The 23621-nt window shown below is 39.6% G+C and overlaps 4 protein-coding genes across 8 annotated transcripts; 2 read left to right on the forward strand and 2 right to left on the reverse strand.

Annotated features, from left to right (window-relative positions):
• Positions 1–2349: 2349 nt before the first annotated feature.
• Positions 2350–8745, forward strand: LOC110424935 (zinc finger CCCH domain-containing protein 46-like). Its single transcript, XM_021439652.2, is given in 13 exon segments — positions 2350–2810; positions 3137–3394; positions 3397–3432; positions 3435–4389; positions 4505–4684; positions 4780–4965; positions 5053–5147; positions 5236–5487; positions 5603–5722; positions 5725–5758; positions 5962–6171; positions 6286–6373; positions 6487–8745. Coding segments are annotated over 11 exon segments (2175 nt in total). The 5' UTR covers positions 2350–2810; positions 3137–3360; the 3' UTR covers positions 6359–6373; positions 6487–8745.
• A 208-nt stretch (positions 8746–8953) lies between these two features.
• LOC110424934 (putative calcium-transporting ATPase 11, plasma membrane-type) lies at positions 8954–16277 on the forward strand. 5 transcript variants are annotated; one of them, XM_021439647.2, is made up of 8 exons: positions 8954–9342; positions 12337–12391; positions 12485–13078; positions 13166–14427; positions 14707–14865; positions 14977–15148; positions 15273–15571; positions 15746–16277. In XM_021439647.2, the coding sequence occupies exons 1-8, from the start codon at positions 9169–9171 to the stop codon at positions 16058–16060; spliced, it is 3030 nt and encodes a 1009-aa protein (XP_021295322.1). In that variant the 5' UTR covers positions 8954–9168; the 3' UTR covers positions 16061–16277. The 5 variants fall into 5 exon arrangements, with proteins under 5 accessions (XP_021295322.1, XP_021295321.1, XP_021295326.1 ...); XM_021439651.2 differs by lacking the exon at positions 8954–9342 and adding an exon at positions 9954–10401 and having other exon boundaries at positions 12485–12630; positions 12806–14427; XM_021439646.2 differs by having other exon boundaries at positions 8955–9342; positions 12485–14427.
• A 132-nt stretch (positions 16278–16409) lies between these two features.
• On the reverse strand, positions 16410–18176 carry LOC110424937 (uncharacterized). Its single transcript, XM_021439654.2, has 3 exons — positions 17901–18176; positions 17497–17799; positions 16410–16773 (listed from the first exon to the last, which is right to left on the reverse strand). Exons 1-3 carry the CDS (start codon positions 18026–18028, stop codon positions 16686–16688), a joined length of 519 nt encoding a protein of 172 aa, XP_021295329.1. The 5' UTR covers positions 18029–18176; the 3' UTR covers positions 16410–16685.
• A 164-nt stretch (positions 18177–18340) lies between these two features.
• Positions 18341–21951, reverse strand: LOC110424936 (putative glycerol-3-phosphate dehydrogenase [NAD(+)] 1, cytosolic). Its single transcript, XM_021439653.2, has 5 exons — positions 20193–21951; positions 19887–20108; positions 19234–19481; positions 18940–19079; positions 18341–18723 (listed from the first exon to the last, which is right to left on the reverse strand). The coding sequence occupies exons 1-5, from the start codon at positions 20851–20853 to the stop codon at positions 18597–18599; spliced, it is 1398 nt and encodes a 465-aa protein (XP_021295328.1). The 5' UTR covers positions 20854–21951; the 3' UTR covers positions 18341–18596.
• Between the last annotated feature and the right edge of the window lie 1670 nt (positions 21952–23621).

Genomic DNA, 23621 nt, shown 5'->3' on the forward strand with positions numbered 1-23621 from the left:
CTTGAAGAAACGTACGTGAGTCTGAGTTGAATTTGAGTAGGGGGATTTATAGAGTGGCAATGATATTTCCTTTAAGGGAAGGGTTTCAACATGATATTGCCATTATAAATGATCGATGACACTAGTATTTCTGCTGATTTCCACCTGACTTAGGTCACAATCATGATTATTCAGGGTTCCGGACCCCAGTTCGGGAAAGGAACAGCATCTAATCTTATCTATCTACATGAGTTGCAAATGATTTTTCACTTCACTGCCTCAGCGTAAGAGAAAAGGAGGGAAACGGAAACGTGGTGAGATCAGACACATCCACATATATATATCTCTTTTACACAGCAACAAACAGTAGCCTCAAAATATTCCATGACTGCCAATTCTTCAAAGGTGCTTTGATTGCGTCCACTATGAATAGTCCCCTTTTCCCATACACTTTTGTAAATTTGCAATGATAGAGAGAGGGGAACAACTTGATAATTGATATATTATCTGACCACCCCATTCACCCTAATACTACTTTATAGACAAAACCAACTTTCTACTCATATGTATGCACATACGCGCAGTGCTAAGCATGTGATTAACACCGCCAAAGCATCTTTCCACTTTAGTTAATGTATTTCTGTTTTGTGGAATATGGAACCATGGTCTTTGAAAGAAGTGATGTAAGGACAAAAGCTTTATGCATATGCGGAAAAAGGAGGAGTACTACGTTTTGAAAATTTTCAGCAGATGAGATTATTAACAAGGTGAAGTTTCAAAGTTGAAACAATTACGTTGACAATAAAGAGGAGAGATTGGATGATATGAATAATGAATGTAAATGATTAGCATCCACATTGGTAAATATAGCTATATGAATGCATAAAAAAGGAGAATAATAATGGTGCCCAGACCCACACCCCCATGTGGGAGCACTGTAGTTTCCCTCTTAAACCCTGATCATGAATCATGAATGCCATGATGCTTTTTCAGGTTTCAATATTTTCCCAGTTTTCTTTTCTTGTTCTTGCTCAATGTTCCGTTGTTCATCATCTATCACCTATCATTCTATGGGGATTGGGAACTGGTGGAAGGGTGGTGGCAAGTGGCATAAACCCCCAAGAAGCAATGATCTCTCTCTCTCTCTGTACACATCATACCATACAGTAATAAACATTAAAACGGTGAAGAAAAGTGAGTGAATAATTGAGATATGCGCTGTGAATTATAATGAGGAGTGAGATGGGGTTGGGGTCCTTGAAGAGATTCAGTCATCATTTATTTGTTTGTGGCCTTGTGGGGGCGTCTCATCTCATAAACAGACAATTGATGAGAAAGGAGGGAGGAAACCCTTACCTCATAAAAATACTACTGCTACTGCTACTACAAGGGAGCCTTTGCCTCTCCCTTTTGTTATTTTCTGCCATCAAAAACAGCAAAACTCTTTTGCCTCCCTTTCTTACTCTTTACATGTTTGGACATTACTATCTGCTACCATAATCATCAATCCTTCAGACTCTAATAACAATTATTTTTGAGGGGAGTCAGCAAGAAGAAGAAACCCTTCGGAGGGGAAAAAGGAGAGGGTGGCATGTGTTGCAGGAACGTTCATAACAAATGCCTCAAAACCAAGTTTTCTTTCTTTGTAGTATCATTCTAGCCAACAGCACAGACTCAACCAATTCCAATGCAGATTACTAGTGAGTTGATGTGTTAAATTTTACTTCCAAATAAAGGGCTACTAGTAGTAAGACATATAAATTATTAAGATTTTGCTTTTTGCTTTTATACCGAAAAAGCAGATGGAATTTTTGGCAAAGGTAGTGAGAGAGGGTAGGACTTTTCCTTTTGTGGAGAGCAATCGAAATCGATTATCGATTGGAGAATGGCCGAGGCATTTGACTCCCACCCACATGAACATGGTGCTCCCGATGTGGGCAAAGGGACAGCGCTTGCCCTTCACCCCCCAATCATCATCCTCCCGAATGGGTCCCCCCAATCTCATTTCCCATTGGGGCGTATTGTACTCTTCCAGAAGGACAGCAGTGGAGTAGATCAGTGTCTTCAATTCTTAATGTTGTATGTGTTCATTATTTTTAGTATACTAGTAAGCGAGGGTATGAATATGATTAACGGGTATTCTACAAAAACTTTTTTTTACAAATATCAGTTAACAAGTATTGCAGGCATTCATTTAGTTAATTATTACTGTCATCAAGTTGAGACTGAGAAACAATGGCAGAGGAGGGAAGATAAAGGGGAAAAGGTCACTGTGGGAGTTTAATCTGATGAAAGAGTTAAGGACTAATAAAAGTAGCGTTAAGTGAGCGAGGGCATTGAGGAAAGAGAACGTGCAGTATTTGAAGCGCAGATCTGGATCCACTCGAATAACCCCAACTCCCCACACACTCTCTCACTGCCACTTACCCTTCTTTTCTTTTCTTTTCTTTGTTTTTTACTTATAACTTCAAAGAACAGAGAGAGAGAGAGAGAGAGAGAGAGATAAAAAGAAAGAAATTTCCAAGAGACGGAGGCAAGACTTGAGAGCTCCAAAGCCTTCAGCTTTGACTGCTCAAAATAGCTCCAGAACCCAAAACCGGCAGCAGCAGTGAAGCAATTGATGGTACCTCTGCTGCTGCTGCTGATGCTCACAGGCTTGAAAGAAAGGCGGTGGTTTGGCTTTTGTAGTAAGTTTGAAAGCTGAAAGCTCAAATTCAGAGACAGAAACAGTAGACTTGAGCCCTTTCTAACCCTTTTGCTAGTCATCTCGTCAGAAGAGAAAGATAAAGGCCAAAGTCCCTAAAAATCACAATCTATCCTCTCTTATATGGGTAAGCCCGTACTCCCCTACCTGAAAACTGTTTTTTCAAATTTAATTACTAGAAACGGTGAGAAGGGAAAGGGGCTAGGAAGCTCTCTCTTCTCAGTTCTCTCCATAAAGGAAAATGAAGGAGAAAAAGGAGTAGGGTTGTTGCTCTTTCTTCTTTGGCCACTGCAACTTTTGCTCATGTTTGCTTTATAAAGAAATTCAACCACCATATTTTCTTCCTTTTAAATCTCCACACGGGAATACTCCTTTTGACGCTTTCTTTTCCCTTCTTTTCTATAAATTTATCTTCTTTACGTTTCTTTCATGGCTGTTTTATTTTTTTGGCAGGAATAAGAGAAAGAGGGAAGGATAAGAGAGACACTGCACTGCTGCTAACTGGTCACAAGTTAATAGGTAGAGTTTGTGGTTGAGAAAGAAGTTTTACTTGTAAAGAGCTTACTCAAAACACTAAATTACGCACTCTCTCAAAAATCAAAATCAAAGAAGGAAAGTAAAAGTATACAGCAACTAAACATTATTTGGAGAGTGTTGGGGGTTGGTGTATTTCCATTATGGATGGTTATGAAGCAACCAGAATTGTGTTCTCAAAATCCAAAACTTAGAACCAGAAAATGCTTCCAAAATCATGGTCTGCTGCTCATTCAAGATCACGGCGAGAAGGAGATGATTCGTTTAGCCTTTGGACCTGAAGCTTTAGTTCACTCAGTAGTTCTCAAGGCAAAAAAAGAGCTTGGTCTTCCCACTAACTCTCCTACTACACCCTCAACTCCATCATCTCCATCTCCTTTTCTTGCAAACAACCCAAATCCTGTTACTGTTTCAAGACAAAGCTCATCTGCTTCCAGGTTTCTAGGGAACGGTGCTGGAGTCAATCTTCCACCCTCTCTCGCGATCCCTACCAACCCTTCTACATCTTCTGGTAGTTCATCTTGGAGTGCTTTATCTGATCTTCCTAATCATGACGAGTTGATCAGTCCGAGCAGTGGGTCTTTAAATCCTTCGTCTTTACCCTTCTATGGAAATGGAGGAGCTACTGATATTATTGATGAGTTTCAACTTCAAGACCAACTATCTTTTCTCAATGAAGGCTCACCAAATCTTAACCCCAAAAACCATGATTTGTTCTACTCACAAGCAGCTGACTTATCCTCAAGTTCAGCTGCTACTGGTTGTGGCAGCACTGACACCATGGGTTTCCCCTCGTATTGGGGAAGCTCTTTTCACAGGAAGAGTAGCTCTGTGAGCGATATTTTGGGAGCTGATGACCCGGCTTCAGGGTTTGGGTGGAGACCCTGCTTGTATTTTGCTAGAGGGTACTGTAAAAATGGGAATAATTGCAGATTTATCCATGGTGCGCTCGGGGAGTCTGGTTCAATGGTTGCTGGTGCAGATGGTACTGCCATGGTTGGGTCACCTAACAAGGTTGAGATGATGGACCAGTGCCATGAGTTACTTAGATCTAAATCCGCTCAGCAGCAAAGGTTGGCTGCTGTGTCTCAGCTCATGGGTTCTGCTTCTTTTCCTTACTCCCCAAAGTGCATGAATTTGTTTCTTCAACAGCAACAAAATGATACTCAGAGGTACATAGTGATTAATTCCTCCTTGTTCTATCTAGTATGCTGGTAAAGATGGAGTCTTGACTTGTTCTTTGGCGTGAAGTATTTTTAAAATTTTCGCTTTTGACTGAAACTATAGGGCTGCAGCGGCTTTGATGATGGGTGATGATATGAACAAATTTAACCGTTCCAGGCTTGAAAGGAACGGTTTTTCCATAAACGGTGAAGCAGGAATGATAAATCCAGCGTCAAGACAGATCTACTTGACTTTCCCAGCTGATAGCACTTTCAGAGAGGAGGATGTGTCAAATTATTTCAGGTTTTTGTTGTTGAATACTGTACTTTTAGGTTCTATGTTGATGCCGTTGGGGAAATTCACCTTTGTTGCTAAAATTATAGTGTTTCTTCTTGAAGTATTTATGGACCGGTTCAGGATGTGAGGATACCATACCAACAAAAGAGAATGTTTGGATTTGTTACTTTCGTTTATCCTGAGACTGTGAAGATCATTCTGGCTAAAGGCAATCCTCATTTTGTTTGCGACGCTCGGGTTCTGGTGAAGCCTTACAAGGAGAAAGGAAAAGTCCCAGACAAGTACAGGCACTCTCTCTCGCACTTAATAATCCTACTTTCGGAGGACTTGCCGATGTGAAACTGTATCTTTTAATGCTACTCGTTATTTTGCAGGAAGCAGCAGCCGCCACAAGTGGAGAGAGGAGAGTTCTCTCCTTGTGGTACTCCAACTGGCCTTGATTCCAGAGACCCATTTGACCATCAGCTTGGTAAGCAGAAGCCAAGGAACCAACAATGTCGTTCATTTATCTTCGATGTGAGGTGTATATGCCTAATAATGTCTATGTGTGCGATTAGGAGCAAGGATGATTTACAATTCCCAGGACATGTTATGGAGGAGAAAATTGGAGGAGCAAGCTGATCTCCAGCAAGCCCTTGAGCTTCAAAATAGAAGGTTGATGGGTCTGCAACTTCTTGATGTCAAGAAGCATCACCATCACAGGGCTCTCTCTAGTGGAAGTCCCATTCCTTCACCTACTCACTCACCAAACCTGTTCAGCCAGTCCCTTGTGCTTCCTCAATTTCACAATAGTCAAGAAGCTCCACAAGGTACACCTTTCCATTCAAATATCAGAATCAATCGTCCAGTGATACTTTGCCTAGTGCATATGAATCGGCACTTGATACTGTTAAAAGGAATTGACTTGCAATCTTCCCATTGCAGAGAATTGTTCAAGCCCTGTGCCCGCTATATCTGTCACTGCTCCCGAGAAACAAGTAGCCGGTACTGCAAATGCTGCTGGTAAAGAATCAGCCAGTACTGAAGAGAATGGTAGTGGCAAGGAGACCCTCATTGTGAAAACGGTGATCTGCTAGAAAAGTATACAAACTAGTGGAACTTTGTGCATTCATATTAAAATCAGGACTAAACCCAGAGAAAGGCAAATATGTTGTTTTTGCTTAGATTTGCGTGCAATTTCTATTTAGTTAATTTCAGTGATCTGTATGGTTTGATTTCTGGTGCGGGGATGATCAAATAGCCTATCTATTGTAAATTTATACATGTTTTGTAACTAAATGCAGTTTGGAGCACAACCTTCCAGATAGTCCTTTTGCATCTCCTACAAAATGCTCTGGAGAGTACTTGCCAGCTTTCTCCAATGCTGATGTGGATAAGGATGCTTCAGTCACGGCTTCTTCTGTTAACAGTAATTGGGTTTCTTCAACCTTACTACCTGCAAATAATGCCTTAGACTTGGCATCCTTCAACTCCTACAACTGCCAAATGCCCAGGTATATTATTGTCACTACGAAAGCCACTCTTGTCGATTCAACAATACTATCATTACGGTTATAAACGTATTCTCTATAATCGATTTGTAACTTGACTTGTGCCTCTCAATTCAGGTTCTCGTCTGGACCTGGGACCATTGGTATGTATGCGGGCACTGGTGGCCCGACTTGCCCTGTTGGAATTTAGCTTCCTGTGCTTAAGGTAAAATGAATGGCTTAGGATTCTTTTCCATAATGCATTATTTCTGTTTTGCTTTTATATGCTTTCAAAATCATGTTTTTGGTTTTTCTAACGAGGATAACTTATCTTTACAGGAAGCTTGAAAGTATAACCAAACAACAAAAAATCACATCAGAGATATGTAGAGAGCCGCCACTACAATCCGAACCCTCAACCATCGTCATCATCGTCATGAAATACTATACTACTTACTACCATACAAAATGCATACGTAAAAGGCATTGAAGGAAGTGGGTCAGCCATTCCTTTCTTTTGTTGTAATATTGTTATCTATTGTTTCAGTAGTTGAAGTTTGGACCACAGGTAAAAAGCACAGAAGAAAACAAAAAGGATCACACAGTCAATGTGTAGTTGTAACTCCCCTTGAACTGTAATTTCTTTCCCCTCCCTCCTTTTTTCCAGCACTGATGGTTTCCCTGGAAGACACAAGGAAAAGCCCATATTTAGTTCTTTAGTTAGTCTATGTTTGGTAGGGTATAATCAAAAATCTTTTCTGAACAGCATCAAAGCAGAAGCAGGGAACAATGGTAAATTCAAATTGTAATGAATTGCCCTGTAGGGCAAAAGATGGGGATCTGCCTGGAGGGATAGGAGGGAAAGGGTTACAGACATTAGTCGAATCTCAGTTCAAAGTGTACCCTGTGTATTTGGTCTTATTTTGTAACCAGTTGCCACACAGTGTCAACCCCATAAGACTATGAGACAGATAGAAAGAGAAAAATTTTACTAGCAAAAGCACCGGAAAATCAGAAAGAAGGCAAAAAAAAAAAAAGGGTTCTAAATCTGATTTGCTTTCTTTGCTCTACTGTGTGTTTTTTCAAGCTTTATTATTTGTTTACCGCCAGGACAAGAAAGTTGTCACTTTGTAAGAATGCAATGGGGAAGCATTATTCAAGAGGGTGGGGTCATGCAATGGCTTTTATTTGAGTTGAGATCTGGCCACTCTTTGAGGGGAAACAGGAAGGGCCACAAAGGCACAACGTCACATGGGTGGCTGACACTGGGGCTGGGACCCACTCATGTTTTACTAGTAAGTATATTTATCAAAGTGCCAGGTTGTAAGTGGGTCCTCCCCACCAGCACCCACCCATGTGAGTGATTGAAGCCACCTGTTTTTTCTCTGCCCTTGCTGCATAGGAGAGCATAGCTCCGTCCCTTCAATTCACTTTCTTTCTCTTTCTTTAGGCTTCTTGTTGACAGGAAAGGACACTCCCTTAGATCTTAAAGTAAGAGTAAGATGTGATGCCCCACGTATGACAAAAGTGCACGGCTGCACTGCACTACGTCCAGGAATCTTTTGGGCTCTGTGTGCTTTCTTTCTGCGACTGTCTGTAACACTGTCAAGGTGTTACTAAAAGATTTTTCTTTATATTTCCCTTTCCGGGTGTTTTGTCTACTTTCACTGTGCCCTTGAAGTCTGTGATCAATAGCCAGGAAAGAAAGTTTCTACCAGTAAAAAAATAAGAAAAAGAAAAGAAAAGATAAAGACCAAAACAGGCTGGCAAGTGGCTAGTGGCAAAGGGGATAACCGGATAAGTACAAGCCGTCATGGTCTACAGCATGACACGTAGAGAGGGTTAGTCCTTGCGCGGCAGTTTCCTTGCCTTTCCTGAAAGGCGGAGACTTGTTTGGTTTCCAGGAGAGTTGTTCTTTGTGGTTTATGTTGTAATCATTCTCATAAACCAAAGAGATTATCAAAAGTCCAAAGTCCAACTCGCGGTGCTCAAGACTTGTTAATCATACCGGTTGCCCACTAGCATATTTTTATTCCTTAATTAGAGTTACAATTGCTTACGTTTCTTGACAATGATCAATGATTAGAGGGGATTGATGATTATCATCTTTCCTAAAACATGAACAGGTTTTGAGGCGGCTTGGTTCCAGGAATTCTACTTTGGAAACAAAAAGCAAGACACGATATTCATGTGCGAATTTTGCTGACTTCTGTCAGCTCAAATCACTTACCTGAAACTTCAATCCTTGGATAGTTTTGATGAGAAGGAAACAAGAGGAGGGGATGCCAACATGAACATTAACTTTGGTTAAGCAGAAATGGTTGAAGCATATCTTGGATGAAGTGGACTTACGTTTTATAAAAGCCCAAAAGCTTGAATGGATATAAAAGAGGGTTACAGCCCAATTCTCTGAAGAAGCTCAGCCCTGATCTTTAACCTTTGTCAAAGACTATCTGATCCAGTCAAGTTTGATGAGGTCAAGCAAACTGGTTGATGAGGCTAGCTAGCAGGCCAGTTGGGTTGCTATGATTTTGTTTTATGTTTTTCTTCTGATCCATGGAAACGTGGGCTGCTCCTAATTCAACTTCTTTTTCTCTTTATGTGCCGGAATAGATTCTTACCATGATAATTGAAAATGCAAACAACTCTCACATAATTTAATTATAGAAAGAGGTAAGTCTACCTTTTACATAATCCAAATTATAGAAAGAGATGTTGAAGTTTATGACATGTCTCTTATTGTATAGTTGGAACTTGGTAAGTTTCATCACATATAAAAAAAAAGGGTTTCAATTTGAGACATGTTAAGCATCAACGTATAAGCAGCGCATTAAACATAGATAAACTCTCTCACTTCCTTGTTCCCGCCAATCGCGGTAGGGTTTGAACCTTTCTTCAAAACAATCCATTAATCCATGGAAACGTAGCCCTCCTTCATCTTCTGCGCTGCGCATGCAAATTAAGTTTCTCAGATTTGAGACAGAAATCTAACGCTGTCCATCATATTCATCAGTTATAGATATGGAGGATTACTTGAGAAAGAACTTTGCTGTCGAACACAAAAGGCCATCGGAAGAAGCTCTGAGGAGATGGAGACGTGCAGTTTCTGTGGTCAAGAACCCTCGCCGCAGGTTTCGCATGGTTGCTGATCTTGCTAAACGTGCTGAAGCTGACCGCAAGCGCATAAACCTCCAGGTTTTTTTTCATTTTCCCTTTTCCCGTTCATATCTTCACCACTTGATGATTCATACTATTTCTCTTTGAATAATATTTTACCTACTACCATTTTAATCTCAAACACAAGCAATATTTATATATATATATATATATATATATAATTGGCTTAATTAATTTGTTGTTTTTATAGTAATTATTGTATATTGCTTATATTGTTAATCCTCCACGATCAAATGGATGAGCTAGTTAGCCATGGTTGGCAATTTTCCTATTGAATTGAGGCAAGCCTCTCGCCTCGCTTGATCGGAAAGGGTTCGTATGAAACCATCCTAGCTAGCTGCCCTTTTTCAAGTTGCAGGTCAAAGGGGGCTCATGTTTTTCTCGCATCAATTAAGATTCCCAACCTTTTTGCCAACATGGTTGAACAACAATTTGAGCATAAGCCCGCCCGAGTACTATAGGATTTTGATCAATGTGAATATGAGCTAACTAGCTGCGTGTGTAGGTCTCTTGTTCATATATAGTTTCTTCACCTTTTTAATTAGACCAGTCAATGCCTTCAAGTACAAGAAACAAATGTTATTGTTTGTTTGCACTCTATCAGGATGTCCCTGACTGAGACTCATGTGGTTCACCCTATCGTCTCATTTGGTTCATATTGATTTGCGCGAAACAAACAAAGCGCAGGCTGGCAGGCTAGCAAGATAGTCGTCGTCGTCGTCTACCTCTACATAATACAAACTAATTAATTGCGTGATATAAGAAGCAAACAGTACAGTCCTTCAATTCTCCCTGATGGGGCGGTCATTTGGCATGTTTTCTGAGGTCAGCTTCCTCGTTAGAAATGTCGAAAACGCGTACAATCATATCAACTACGTACGCAGAAAATAAAACCAAGTCCATTCATTGATGGCTGCTGAACTTTGGTTCTTGCTTTGAGCTGGCATCTGATTCTGTAGTTGGCAGTTGGGGAACAATGGGAACTTTCCTAGGCTTCGGGACCAGTCTCTTCTGTCATCTGTAATTTCAAACCAAAAGAAGTTTCTTCCATAGAATTTCAAAGTACGGGTCAAAAAGGTTGGAGCCCTTTTCACCCACTTTTTCTCCCTATATATGCAACTAGCTAATCTTTTTCAATTCACAAACTGTTTGTCGTAAAAAAGGCGTCGTCTGAGTCATGTCTGATTATTCTCAAGAGCTCGCACTAATGGACCAGAGTGAGGAGGTAGGTTTGCATGGTCCAAATTTAAACAAAACTTAAACAATTGCTGCTGAAATGACCTTTTGGAATATTTTAAAAGTAGTTCATATGACTCTTTTTGGAACATGGTGAAAACGTTGAAAGAAAAGAAAGCTGAAGAGGATAAAGATGACATTCCATTTGTGTGTTGTTTGTTAGTAATATTGGGAATCATTGACTTGTATTGTATATTGTTTAGTGAAGGCGTGAGCTAATCAAATTGACTGTTTTTTTATTTGTTAGGTTTATTCCTCCTAAAATGAGCTAAAATTCCGCAGAAAATTTAAAGTTTAATTTGGCAATAACAAGCCGGTCTTCTTTTCTATCATCAGAAGAAGTGGTGCATATATACCTGGATAAAGCAAGGAAGTTATTATTACTTTCTTGTCAAGAATCCTGACCAGATAGCAAATTTCTTTTACAATCTCGTCAGCTATATGTTCTTAGTAGCGAACAAGGAAACATCAGTCCCAAAAATCCATTACTAGATGGGACAATCCACTTAGCCAAAGTTAGTTAGATACACTCTTGTCTTTTCTGGTTTGTCGAATGGTAGATACAATCATAGTCTTCTTTTTTTTAATGTCCTGTAACAATTAATGTTGGTCAAAATGTTAAGTACCATGCTTTATACAAATCATTGGAGTAATTGATTTTGTTTGGTACAGTGGAAAAATTACCAACTGAAACAGCCACTAAACTAAGAAAGCAAACTGTTTGCTAAATGATGAAATCATCATATTGCTCGGCTAAAATGACTCAAGGGAATAAATGATTCTTTAATTGCTCATTGAAGTCTTAACTTGTTCAGTTATGAAACTCTAAACGTCAAGCTTTAGCCTAATTGTAAGTAATTTGGTTCCAAATTACTGTTCTGAATTTTGTGGTACAAAGATATCTGTTTATAAGGTGGATTGTTGGAAACAACTGGGCCACTGATGATGTCTATAGAGTCAAATCCCTGTTAGTGTGTGTTAAGTATGTTCTGGTGGAGGCAGCAAGCAAACATTTTCAATGTTCTCTCTGGTTTGGCAGTGCACTTCGTCATTTTTGCTTCATGCAGCTGTATATTTTTCCTTTTTTATGAAGGTCTTGTGTGGTTATTCACCCTTTTTATGAGAAAAGTGTACTTTGAGTCAACTAACTGTCATCATCGCATGCATTGCATCTTGCTTAATATTGGCGGTTAAACAGCACTTTAAAGCTAGATTAATGTCTTACATGATATGATCTGTGTGGGATGTTGGAAATCTAGTTAAAATCAAGATGGTTTACGGCTATGGCAGCTTTTTGTATGTTTCTCGGCTTGGATAGCATTCAATCTGCAGTTCCTTTTTTTTTTTTTTGAAACTTCATGATATATTGAAACCAGAGAGAAGTAAAAAGAAAATTCATGGCTATCACTCTGATCGTGAGAATAACAGCCCAGAATCTCCTTCAAAAGTTCACCTAAATAACTATACAAAAGACCAGGGAACGCAATCTGCAGTTCCTATTGAAGCTGTGTTCGTGGTTAAAATGTCATAATCTGATTCTTAATACAGGATAATCTGCCTGGTAGACTTTGACCTTGTGATCTGTGATCAGTGATCGTGTCCCCAAGTTTACCACCATAAAATTAGTCTGGCCAGCCTTAAAATTTGAAGAACTGTGCTATTACGTAAATAGTACTAGTCCATATATTCTGGACGCTTCTGCCTTTCCCCGAATAGTGTACATTTGGTTTTCCAAGATATCTCTGCACTTATTACACTGTCATCATGTTTTGCCAGGAAAAGTTAAGAGTAGCTCTTTACGTGCAAAAAGCGGCGTTGCATTTCATCGATGGTATGATCTCTACTAGATGATTATCTCCTCATCCATCCAAATTATTCTTTTCCCCTTTCAATCATCTAAGTCTATATCTGGCAATTAGAACAGCAGGCAAGCGAGTCCAATACAAGCTTCCGGAAGATGTCAGGCAAGCTGGTTTTGACATTGGAGCTGATGAGCTAGCATTCGTTGTTCACTCCCATGACATGAAGAGCTTCGAAGATCATGGAGGAGTTGAAGGCTTAGCAAAAAAGGTCTCTGTATCTCTGACCGACGGTGTTGTTCCAACTAATATTCCACTCAGGCAAAAAATATATGGCTGCAACCAATTTGCTGAGAAACCTGCTAGATCCTTTTGGATGTTTGTATGGGAAGCCCTGCATGACTTGACTTTGATTATTCTCATGGTATGTGCTGCTGTTTCTATAGGTGTTGGAATTGCTACTGAAGGGTGGCCTGCAGGTATGTTTGATGGGATAGGAATTGTACTCTGCATTTTCCTGGTGGTTTTGGTCACGGCCATAAGTGATTACAAGCAGTCCTTGCAATTCAAAGACTTGGATAAAGAGAAGAAAAACATAGTTGTTCAGGTCACCAGAGATGGATGCAGGCAGAAGATTTCTATCTATGATTTGGTGGTTGGGGATATTGTTCATCTATCAATTGGAGATCAAGTTCCTGCAGATGGTGTTCTTATATCTGGTTACAGCTTATCAATTGATGAATCAAGCTTGTCAGGTGAGAGTGAGCCTGTAACTGTTACTCAACAGAGGCCTTTTCTTCTCGCAGGGACAAAAGTCCAAGATGGCTCCGCCAAAATGTTGGTGACTACAGTTGGTATGAGGACTGAATGGGGAAGACTGATGGTTACTCTAAGTGAAGGTGGAGAAGATGAAACACCTCTACAGGTGAAGCTCAATGGAGTTGCCACCGTTATTGGAAAGATTGGTTTGGGTTTTGCTGTCTTGACACTTTTGGTTCTGACCATAAGGTTTGTTGTGACAAAGGCACTGCATGGTGAGATCGCAGACTGGTCTGTGAGTGACGCACTGATACTCATGAATTTTTTTGCCACTGCAGTGACTATTATTGTAGTTGCAGTTCCGGAAGGGTTACCACTGGCAGTAACATTAAGTCTTGCATTTGCGATGAAAAAGTTGATGAGTGATAAAGCTCTTGTTAGACATCTCTCTGCATGTGAGACAATGGGATCAGCTACTACCATTTGCACTGATAAGACGGGGACACTGACTACTAATCATATGGCTGTCAATAAAATTTGGACTTGTGGACGAACAATAAAAATTGAAGGCAACCAAAGTGAGGAAGTTTTGCAGTCCTCAATCACTGGAGAAGCATTCAACATACTTTTGCAGTCCATATTTCAAAATACGGGTGCAGAAGTAGTCAAAGGAAAAGATGGAAAGAATAACATATTAGGTTCTCCAACAGAGATAGCAATATTAGAGTTTGGTTTGCTTCTGGGGGGTGACTTCAAAATCCATAGGAAGGAATCTGAAATTCTGAAAGTTGAGCCCTTCAATTCAGTGAAGAAAAAGATGTCCGTCCTTGTCTCCCTATCTAACGGTGGTGGGCACAGAGCATTTTGCAAAGGTGCATCAGAAATAATTTTAAAATCTTGCAATAAGATAATCAATGCTGATGGGAATGCTGAGCCTCTATCCGGAGAACAGAAGAAGTGCATCACTGATGTGATTAATGGCTTCGCCTGTGAAGCCCTAAGGACTCTATGCTTGGCTTTCAAGGATGTAAAGGACACTTCTAAAGGAGACAGCATTCCTGAAGATAACTATACACTCATAGCTGTGGTTGGAATTAAGGATCCTGTGCGTCCGGGGGTAAAGGAAGCAGTGAAAACTTGTTTAGCCGCTGGGATTACTGTGCGGATGGTCACTGGAGACAACATTAATACCGCTAAAGCTATAGCAAGAGAATGTGGAATTTTGACAGATGATGGTTTGGCAATTGAAGGGCCTGATTTTCGTGACATGAGTCCGCAGCAGATGGAGGAGACACTTCCAAAACTGCAGGTCTTGCCATTGCTTTAAGAATTTGGGTTTTTTTGTTATGAAAACCTTTTCTCTTCTCAACCAAGATGTGTCTCGGTTGAAACATCTACTTTTTTTTTTCTGCCTACCAGAAACTTGTTCTGTTTTTCTAAGAACAATTGGTGCTTCAAATGCAGTTTATACTAGAAAAGATCAGAAAATTGTTTCTTATTCATGCATTTCAGAAATATGTCTGGAGCTGAAAGCAGAACCAAAGTAAGCCTGTGTAAAGTCCTCATAATATGCTTGAAACATTTGCAGGTTATGGCCCGATCATTGCCCTTGGATAAGCACAAGCTAGTAACCCACTTGAGGAAGGAGTTTAAAGAAGTCGTGGCAGTGACTGGTGATGGGACAAACGATGCACCTGCTTTGCATGAGGCTGACATTGGACTTGCTATGGGAATAGCCGGAACAGAGGTTTGTTGTCATTCTCAGCTTAGTATTTGTAACAATTAAGCGTTTCCAAGTCCGCTTAGCAAGTTTCTCTTATATTGTTAGCTAAGCATCTTTCTTCATGACCATCTTCAGGTTGCAAAAGAAAATGCCGATGTTATCATAATGGATGATAATTTCACGACTATTCAGAATGTTGCCAGATGGGGGCGTGCAGTTTATATCAATATCCAAAAGTTTGTACAGTTCCAGCTCACAGTTAACATTGTCGCTCTCATGCTCAATTTCATTTCTGCATGCATCTCAGGTACTTTCATCTACAAATGCTAACCTTATTAAAACATCTGTAGCAAATTTGTTTCTTGGTTTCAGCTTAAGCCTGTCTTTAGATAATGCAGATGACTAATGTTCCTTGAGAAGCAATATTTCAGGTTCTGCTCCTCTCACGGCTGTTCAGCTGCTGTGGGTGAACATGATCATGGACACTCTCGGTGCATTGGCATTGGCTACAGAACCTCCTCATGAGGGCCTGATGAAAAGACCTCCTATTGGAAGGGATGTAGCTTTCATCACCAGGATCATGTGGAGGAATATCATCGGCCAGAGCATTTATCAATTGATCGTACTTGCAATTCTCAAGTTTGATGGCAAACGGCTTTTGCAGCTTTCTGGTTCAGATGCTACTGCCACTTTGAACACAGTCCTCTTCAATACCTTCGTATTTTGCCAGGTGCTGCGCCTTGATCTTCAATAACCCTTTTCTTCACTTTTATAATGTAGTTGCAAAAAGTTCTCTGGTTATCTTCCCAGAAGGAGACAAGACCTTTGCTTTTTGATGGCTGGAGAAGGCATATTTTAGTTGTTCAACTCTGATTTTTATATCACTTTGTTTCTATTGTTTCAGGTGTTCAATGAAATCAATAGCAGGGATATGGAGAAGATAAATGTTATCCGAGGCATCTTTGATAGTTGGCTATTCATTATGGTGATGGTCTCTACAGTGGCTTTCCAAAGCATAATAGTCGAATTGTTGGGTACTTTTGCAAACACTGTGCCACTGAGCTGGGACTTATGGCTGGTCAGCATCTTACTCGGAGCAGGAAGCCTCATCGTTGCTGTTATCCTCAAATGCATTCCCGTTGAGAAAAGCAAGGAAGTTCCCACAACCACGAACCATGATGGCTACGAACCACTCCCAAATGGTCCAGATATGGCATGAATCATCCAGGTCGTTAGAAATGCCAATGCAGGTTCAGACTCGAGGAAATCAATTCAAAACGATGGTCGTAACATATAGGCAAAACAAAATTCTTTCATTGGAGAGAAATTCTTACGATTCTTTATTCTTTTGCAAATTTTAAACCGACTTGACAGCCTTTTTTGCCAGCAAATCAACAACAATCTTCCTAACCTTAATCTTGAAACCTTACCCTAATAAATCCCAATACAAAATGCTAGAATGCATGTTAAATTCTGTAGCAAACTTGTTTGACTGTAAAGCCAATAAGTTACAGTAGCTGTCTTCAAAACAATGCAAAGAAATCATACACGCACATGAAATCAAGTGGGGGAGGCAATCAACTCAAACTTAGTCATTTCCATAAGTTGTCAATTTCTCCTAAAAATTCTATCATTAAAGCTAAAGTTAATTTGAATAATTAGCCACTTCCATCAATGAATTCTGCAAGAGGAATATATGAACCCACTGCGTCTGCATGCCTTCAGCCAAACTAGAGTATCCAAGCATGTGCAAAATTATTCTTTACATTTATAGAAAATCAAAATCCTCAAGTTGTTGACCTGTTTTGGGCTTGTACAAAGCAACAATTTCAAGAGGAAATGAACTACGACTGGTTTTCAGGTCCTCTAGGCTGTGCAATAGCCTGTCTGCTGACGAATAGCTTGCTGATATCTTCTGTGACCACATTACTCCTGCCAAAAATTGAACCATGAATCAGTAACAACAAACTTTCTCTAACATAAAAGAATGATATTCAACATAGCACATCAATACATAGACACGACATGGATGATTCAGCAAGAAGGTTCAGATATTAAACTACTCCACATGGGGTGCAAGGAACTTTAGGTCATATAAATGGTGAATGGTATGTCAGAGTTCACCAGCATAAGAAAAACCTCTTTCACTTGGAAAAGCACAAATGATTTGCTTCTTGAGACATAAGAGCAAAGCTGTAAAATTTCCAAATTCTTGTGATGAAGACCTTCATAGAAACAGAATCAAGATTTGGCTAGTAAGAATTCGTCACTATTTTTTCAGTGACGCCGTAAGCCTGTGAATAAAGACCTTTCCGCAAGCAAAGTAAAATAGCTTTAACTTCTAGGGACCTAAGATTAAAGTTGTGTCACTTGAGTTGTTCAAAGTGAAAAAAAGATGCACTTGATTCATGGCTTAAATCTTCAGCAATGGCAAAGTACTAATTCTGAACAATTAGCCGCTCTATTGAGCAGAAAACTATATGTTCGAGGGTAGCTAAATCATCAAATGCTACCCAAAGTTGTACTCAAATCAAGTAGATGATGCGTTTGCACACAATTTCAATTGATTCTTTTAAACAAGATGTTTAAGGCCCCAGCGAAAATAGCAGCTTTGAAATGTTAGAAAGGAAATAAGTAAAAGGGAAGCATTGAGACCTTCCTTTGAGCTGAGGAGGAACAAGGAGGCCACCTCCCGTATCAGGAACGCTCTTGGAATGAGGTAAGGTAGCTCTAGGAAGTTTAGCCCTTGGTGCCGCTGCTGCACCACCACTGGAACCCAACCCCATCATCCCCTTCGAGTCTCTCTTACGCGACGCACTTTCCGCCATCGCCGCCGCTACTACAGATGCATGGTCGTTGCCGCTTAACAATGAAACCGTCGGAGAGTTCAAGAGCATCGAAGCATCTGGAAGCCTCTCAAAAGTTTCGGGCTTTTGATCCACCGACGACCCTGATGCCCTGCAAATTCCATTGCAAATTAAATCAACCACCTTGACAAGTTGTGAAATATTTAAAAAAAATGAAAATTTGAAAGACCAATCAAGGAATGTTATGCTCACTGAGTTTTAGGAGGGGAAGGGGTTCGCGGGAGTGGAGGTGGCGGTGGCTCATGGCGTTGTTGTGGTGGTTCACGTTCGGAGTCTGAAACGTCGTCGTCTGAGGAGGATGCGTAGTCTACCAGAGACATCTCGCTCTCTTCTTGCTAAATTATCCACCGCTGGCGCTGGGAAACGACTGCCCCCAAAGCACAGCGCTTTCGACGATTAAAAGCTTAATACAAAAGAAATCTCCCACCATACGATGTCGTTCTAAGTCCATTTGGCTTTGGCTGTGGCTCATTGGGTTTACTTCTATTAACAGAAGAAATGCTAAGCTTTGTTTATCAATGATGAATTTGACCGTAAATCCATTTTCACTTTGTTCTTCTCTTTAAGCCTTTGTTGACCAATAGGAATGGCAAATGGCATGTTACGTATTGCTGCCACTGACACTTTTAAAATTCATTCTTAAACCCAAACTTGAGTTCATTGACATTAAGAACCAGCTATTACAAATGGATGATACAAAATAAAGGGAAAAACAAATGAAGGAATTGAAAAAACACACTCTCACAAAGGTCATGACATTTGCCTTAACTGGTCTAGTTATTCACCTCCACTGCACCTCATCCTTAAACTATAGAACCTAGACTATGGACTTCTTTATCAAATTTACATCTGCCAAGAATTACTGCAAGGAAACTGGAACATCTTTTATCATGGCTGCTGACCAAGAAGTGATGGTCTGTAGAACACGTGAGTTTGTGCTATCTCGATACGATCTTTTGGGTCATACATGGTTTCATCCCTTAATGCTTCTAGGATGGCTTGTAATGGAAACTCCCTGAACATTGAAATTAAAGAGGAGGCATCAGCTTACACTTATGAAACAATGAAAAATCTAGACTATGGTGCATTTACAATATAGTTCAATCAACATATATCTGGTTAAAACTCTAGTTGGAGCATGGTCTGTGCACATCTGAAAGAAAAGAGAGGGGGGGGCTTTATGGAATAATGAAAACATCATTTAGCCACTGGCGGAAAAGAGATTGAATACCTCGTGATGAGTATCTTATATAGCATCCTCAAAATGGGGCAAAGCTCCACTGGAGCTACATGTTTGTTTTCTTCAGGGTGTAAGACACTCAGGCTGAACTGACTAAGCAGCTCATAAAAGGCTTTCACAGCAGAGACACCCTGCCAAAATAATGAGATTAATATTCCTAAAAGGAATTAAAAGACAGGATCACATAGGATGCTTTGAGTCAGACAACTACTGACTCAACTCTTGCTAAATCAACCAAAAACTGTTTATTCAAATTCAATACACTTGGAACAGAAAAGTTCATACCTGAATCATTCCCTTTCCCTTGATGCTATCACCCATTTCAAGGCTCAGTGCCCCTTTGGCCAACTGTTGCCCATACCATGCATTACGACCTTTCAACAGGGTTACATAAGTGTCAGCCAACAAAGGCCCAGCAAGTTTTTCTGGCTCTTCTGCCAAGAGATGAGTGATAAAAATCATCTCAGATGTACAGTGTGCAAAGTATACTGATTTGCTGGTGGCACTCTCATTGGTTAGAGCTGCTACCATTCCTGTGGAAACATATTGGAGGTTAAATATGCAGATTTGAATTTCAACTTAGTGTTTAGCATCCTGACTTGTTAGTCAAGAGATATTCATGGAAATAATGTGTAAACCTTTAACATCTTGGAGATTATGTAATATAGGGAATCCAGTAATATCTACTATTTAAAGATCAAAACAAGTCTAGAATCACCATACTAACTGCTACATAAGGAAAGTAGGCCAGTGGCTCAACACCTTTGTTTTTCTTTTTCCTTTTTTAGGGTGAATAGATCATGTTTTGATAATACATTAACACGAATTGCAGAATTTGCCTCGTTCCAGGGTTATTCCTAATCTTTAAACTAATATCTCCTAACAACTTATTCTGTGATGCCCAAGTCTTAGTATACTTGCAAGAAACTAAATCTTACCAGCTCCAATGGCATAGACATTCTTCAAACCGCCCATAACTTCATGAGTAACAAGATCACCGTTGTCCCACACAATAAAGTGGGGCTGCCTTAAAAACTTCGCCAATGGTTTCCTCCACTTTTCAGCCCCACAAATTCGAGCATTAGCATATTCTTTATTATAAATCTCTGAAGCGATATTTGGTCCTCCAAGATAGAGAATGTTCTCTATAGGGATTCCAGCTGCAAGAAAAGGAGCAAGATTCATATTAATATGAACTTCATTGTGAACTCAGCAAATAGGTTCAAACAGTTAATGTGGCTTACTAGCTCGATTGATCATCTGGGTGGGAGTTAGTATGCGAGGCTGAGGCCCCAACTCAGCTTCTACACCCTTTGCCAGGGATATGATTACAGGCACTGTTATTCTCTCTTGCCAATACCTTCTAATTTCCTCAAACACCTGGCGAGTTTCCGTTGATGGCAAGCCATTAATCACAATATCAGCATCCCACACAGCTTCCTGCAAGTTAGCAACAACCTTTAAAGGGCAAAGCGGAGTGTCAATCATATTCAAGCAGAAGCCATCCTTCAAAATCTCATCTGCATACAGAGTCCGATCACCTAATCTTGCCTCTACATACTTCAAGTAAGCACACCGCCTAATCAGTCTCCTCAAGACATCCTCCCTTGAATTGATCACTTCGAATAAGTGCTCAGCTGTGGCCCTATCAACTGCCCTTCCAGGTCTCCTCCATATTCTTATCAGAACCTTATCTCTTAGGTGACCATAACTATCCTGCAACAAAGCAGTGAATACACTACCCCAAGCACCTGCCCCAACACCAACAATTCTTAGCGGATCGCCTTCTGCTTTGCCCATGAGATGTCGAAGCTCGTCAAGCTTCTCTTCTAAAGAACCATTGGAGTTCTGAATCAAGCCATTTGCATGGACATTTTGGCCCGTTGCTTCGGTAGTTCCTACCATCTTTCTTTCTTGATTGAGGTCAGATGTAACTGAAAATATTCAAAGCTTGAAATTCAAGAATTCTAGGACTAGACCTGTGATATTGAACCAAATTCTACAAGTTGAGACCAAGCGCCTATGCTTTTTGTAAGCGTTTTATCTTCCAAGAAACCACAGAAACTGAAACCAGCATGCCAAGTTGCCAACTCGACTCGACGACACCAAACCAAAGCCAAAACCAACTAATCAACAACAATACAATCTGAAATCTTTAGCCCCTTTTGACCCCAAAAGAAGTTTCTAATTCTACAGCATAACATAAAATTCTAGAAGGGTTTCACCAGATGGGATATTTGGGGATCTTTATCCCATCAGCCTCAATAATCAAGAACCCAACTCATATTCTATCCAGCAATGGCAAAAGCGGACTTTGAAAACTCAGTCAAAATAGGTACTTTGGCTATCTACTCTTTACCAAACAAGAAGAAGCCAACAAAAAGAAAGAGAAGGGAAAGCGATAAGCCCGATTTCTGTCGGCTTCTTCAACGCGGTAACACCAATTTGGACTTTTTTCCTGGCCAGTTTATACAAATAAAAAATGTGGCGAAAAAGCTCGAACCTTTCAAACACGATGCCGAGGAAACACAAAACGGGTAGTCGAGAAAGAGATTGATCAGCTGAAAGAAAATGCAAATGAACGACTTCGAGTGGGAGCCTCAGCCTAGTCAAAGAGTTGTGTTTAAGAGGGAAAAGATTTACCAGAAGTGGGAAGTCTTTATTGCAGAAGAAAAGAAGATGAACTAAGAAGAGGCGTTAGCTTCAAGAAACACAAGATTCTGCGATTACATGAGATGCGGTGGCAGCTCAACTCATCTCAGTTCAGCTCCTTTATGTTAAGATGCTGTCTGGAAGGAGCTGTTGCTGATGTTACACTGGAGCAAATGGTTATCTTGGATAATTCGGTTCTAGATATCATGTTTAATTGAATTTTATAAATAATTAAATTACTTAGGTTAATTTGGTTTGGTTTTTGAAAATTCAATCTGTAAATTTTTTTATATTGTATTTTTTATAAATTAATATTATAAAAATATTAAAAATAATGATAAACAATCAAAAGAAATAAATAATTTATGATTTATTTTTTATGCAAAAATTTCATTATATCATTATTCAAGTTTAGTTAGAAAAATTCTTAATTGAAACTAAATTAAATGAACTCTAATAGCAGAATTATCCTAATCAAATTAAAAAAACTAAACTCAATTTGATTGAGTTGGATTTTTCAGTTCCATTTATATTTACGCACTTCTTGCTCATGTCACGCATGTCCATCTTTAAGTTTGGGTTTTGGGTTGCTTTTTGGTCGGGGTTTACATTGGGTTTAGACGTTAGTCCATCTAGTAGAATTGGGCAAAATGACAAGCCCAAGTTCAGGCAGCTTCCAGGAATCCATCCAGGTCCTGTTAAATTTATTTCCCTGGGCCCTTGTTGAAGACACAAACTGTTTGAGGTCTGAGATTGCTTCCGTGCAACAAATTATTTGGTTGGAGAAAGAGGGAAGGTGAGGTTATGGCAGCTAGCACAAGTAGCTTGAATCCTAGAAACTGTCTGGTTTGAAGCCTACAGAAAGGGATTTAACTCATATCTCCCAGCTCTTAGGACAAAGGCTACAAATATGCGTATTGGAGTGCAATTTTCCGGACGTTGGAAATTAACTAGTTAATTATAATAAGCAACGGGGATCCATGAAACTATTACCAAGCATTTGTTAACTGACACGAAACCTCTCAAGTCTATATGGACGTTTTCTTTTTGCAGGATTTGAATATTTTATGATGATGAGAGCTTATGTTATGTTTGTATCAATCAACGGTTTCTTGCTCTCTTCTCCAACTTAACTTCAATGGAGAAATTGCTACCATTACGCAATTGAAAATTGACTAAACCTAGAACAAGTTTTTCATTGGAGGCATGAAATTTCAGGCTATGGCTCCATTTCTCTTCTGCTGGCTTCCTTCATAACTACTAATTCCATAGATACTTGTCGTCGGGTTCTTAATTAATGTTATCTATCATTTCCTAGTTAGTTCAGGAGTTGTTAAGAAACTGTTGCTTGCAACTTATAAAAGCTAGCCTTGTATCAATCAATGAAAATAAAAATATCTAGTAAACATGGAATAGAATCTTAATAAAATTTCAAGATTTTATCTCGATTGAACTATTATTTCATTTCATATCAAGTTACGATTAATTTTTATCGAATTATCTCATGAAAAAAACTGGTTATTTATTATATCGAAAGTAGTACTAAGTATAATTTGATGTGTTAAGTGTGGGCATCGGACAAAGTCTAAAATATGATGGATTATATACCAATAATAAGGTTGAAAGTGGTATCTAAAGTTAAAGGATAATATATATTTAATGTTATCCTTTCTTCGATAAATGTATAGAAAATGTTGGCACAAACTTTCCATGACTTGCCAAAGGGAAGAAGGTCGAGTATATGCTCAACTTGTTTATTTGATTTTAATTAGGAGATTAATAATAGTATTAAGAATTGATTGAAGAGAGAGAAAGAGAGAATAAAGGATGGAAAGAAATCCAAGTGACGGGGGGCGGTTAGTTGGGGCGAGCAGTTTGCATGGAGAATTACTTTTGGAGGGAGGTGGGGGGCCCACACTTTCTGTGTAAAATAAAATTGGAAAAAGGTGAAAATTACAGCTTTCCATCCCCATCTCCCTCTCCCCATCCCATTCCCACCTAAACTAACAAACTTTTTCTGT

This window comes from Theobroma umbraticum, unplaced genomic scaffold (assembly GCF_002168275.2).
Source record: "Theobroma umbraticum cultivar Fairchild unplaced genomic scaffold, ASM216827v3 scaffold_81.0, whole genome shotgun sequence".
In the NCBI taxonomy this organism is placed as follows: Eukaryota; Viridiplantae; Streptophyta; class Magnoliopsida; order Malvales; family Malvaceae; genus Theobroma; species Theobroma umbraticum.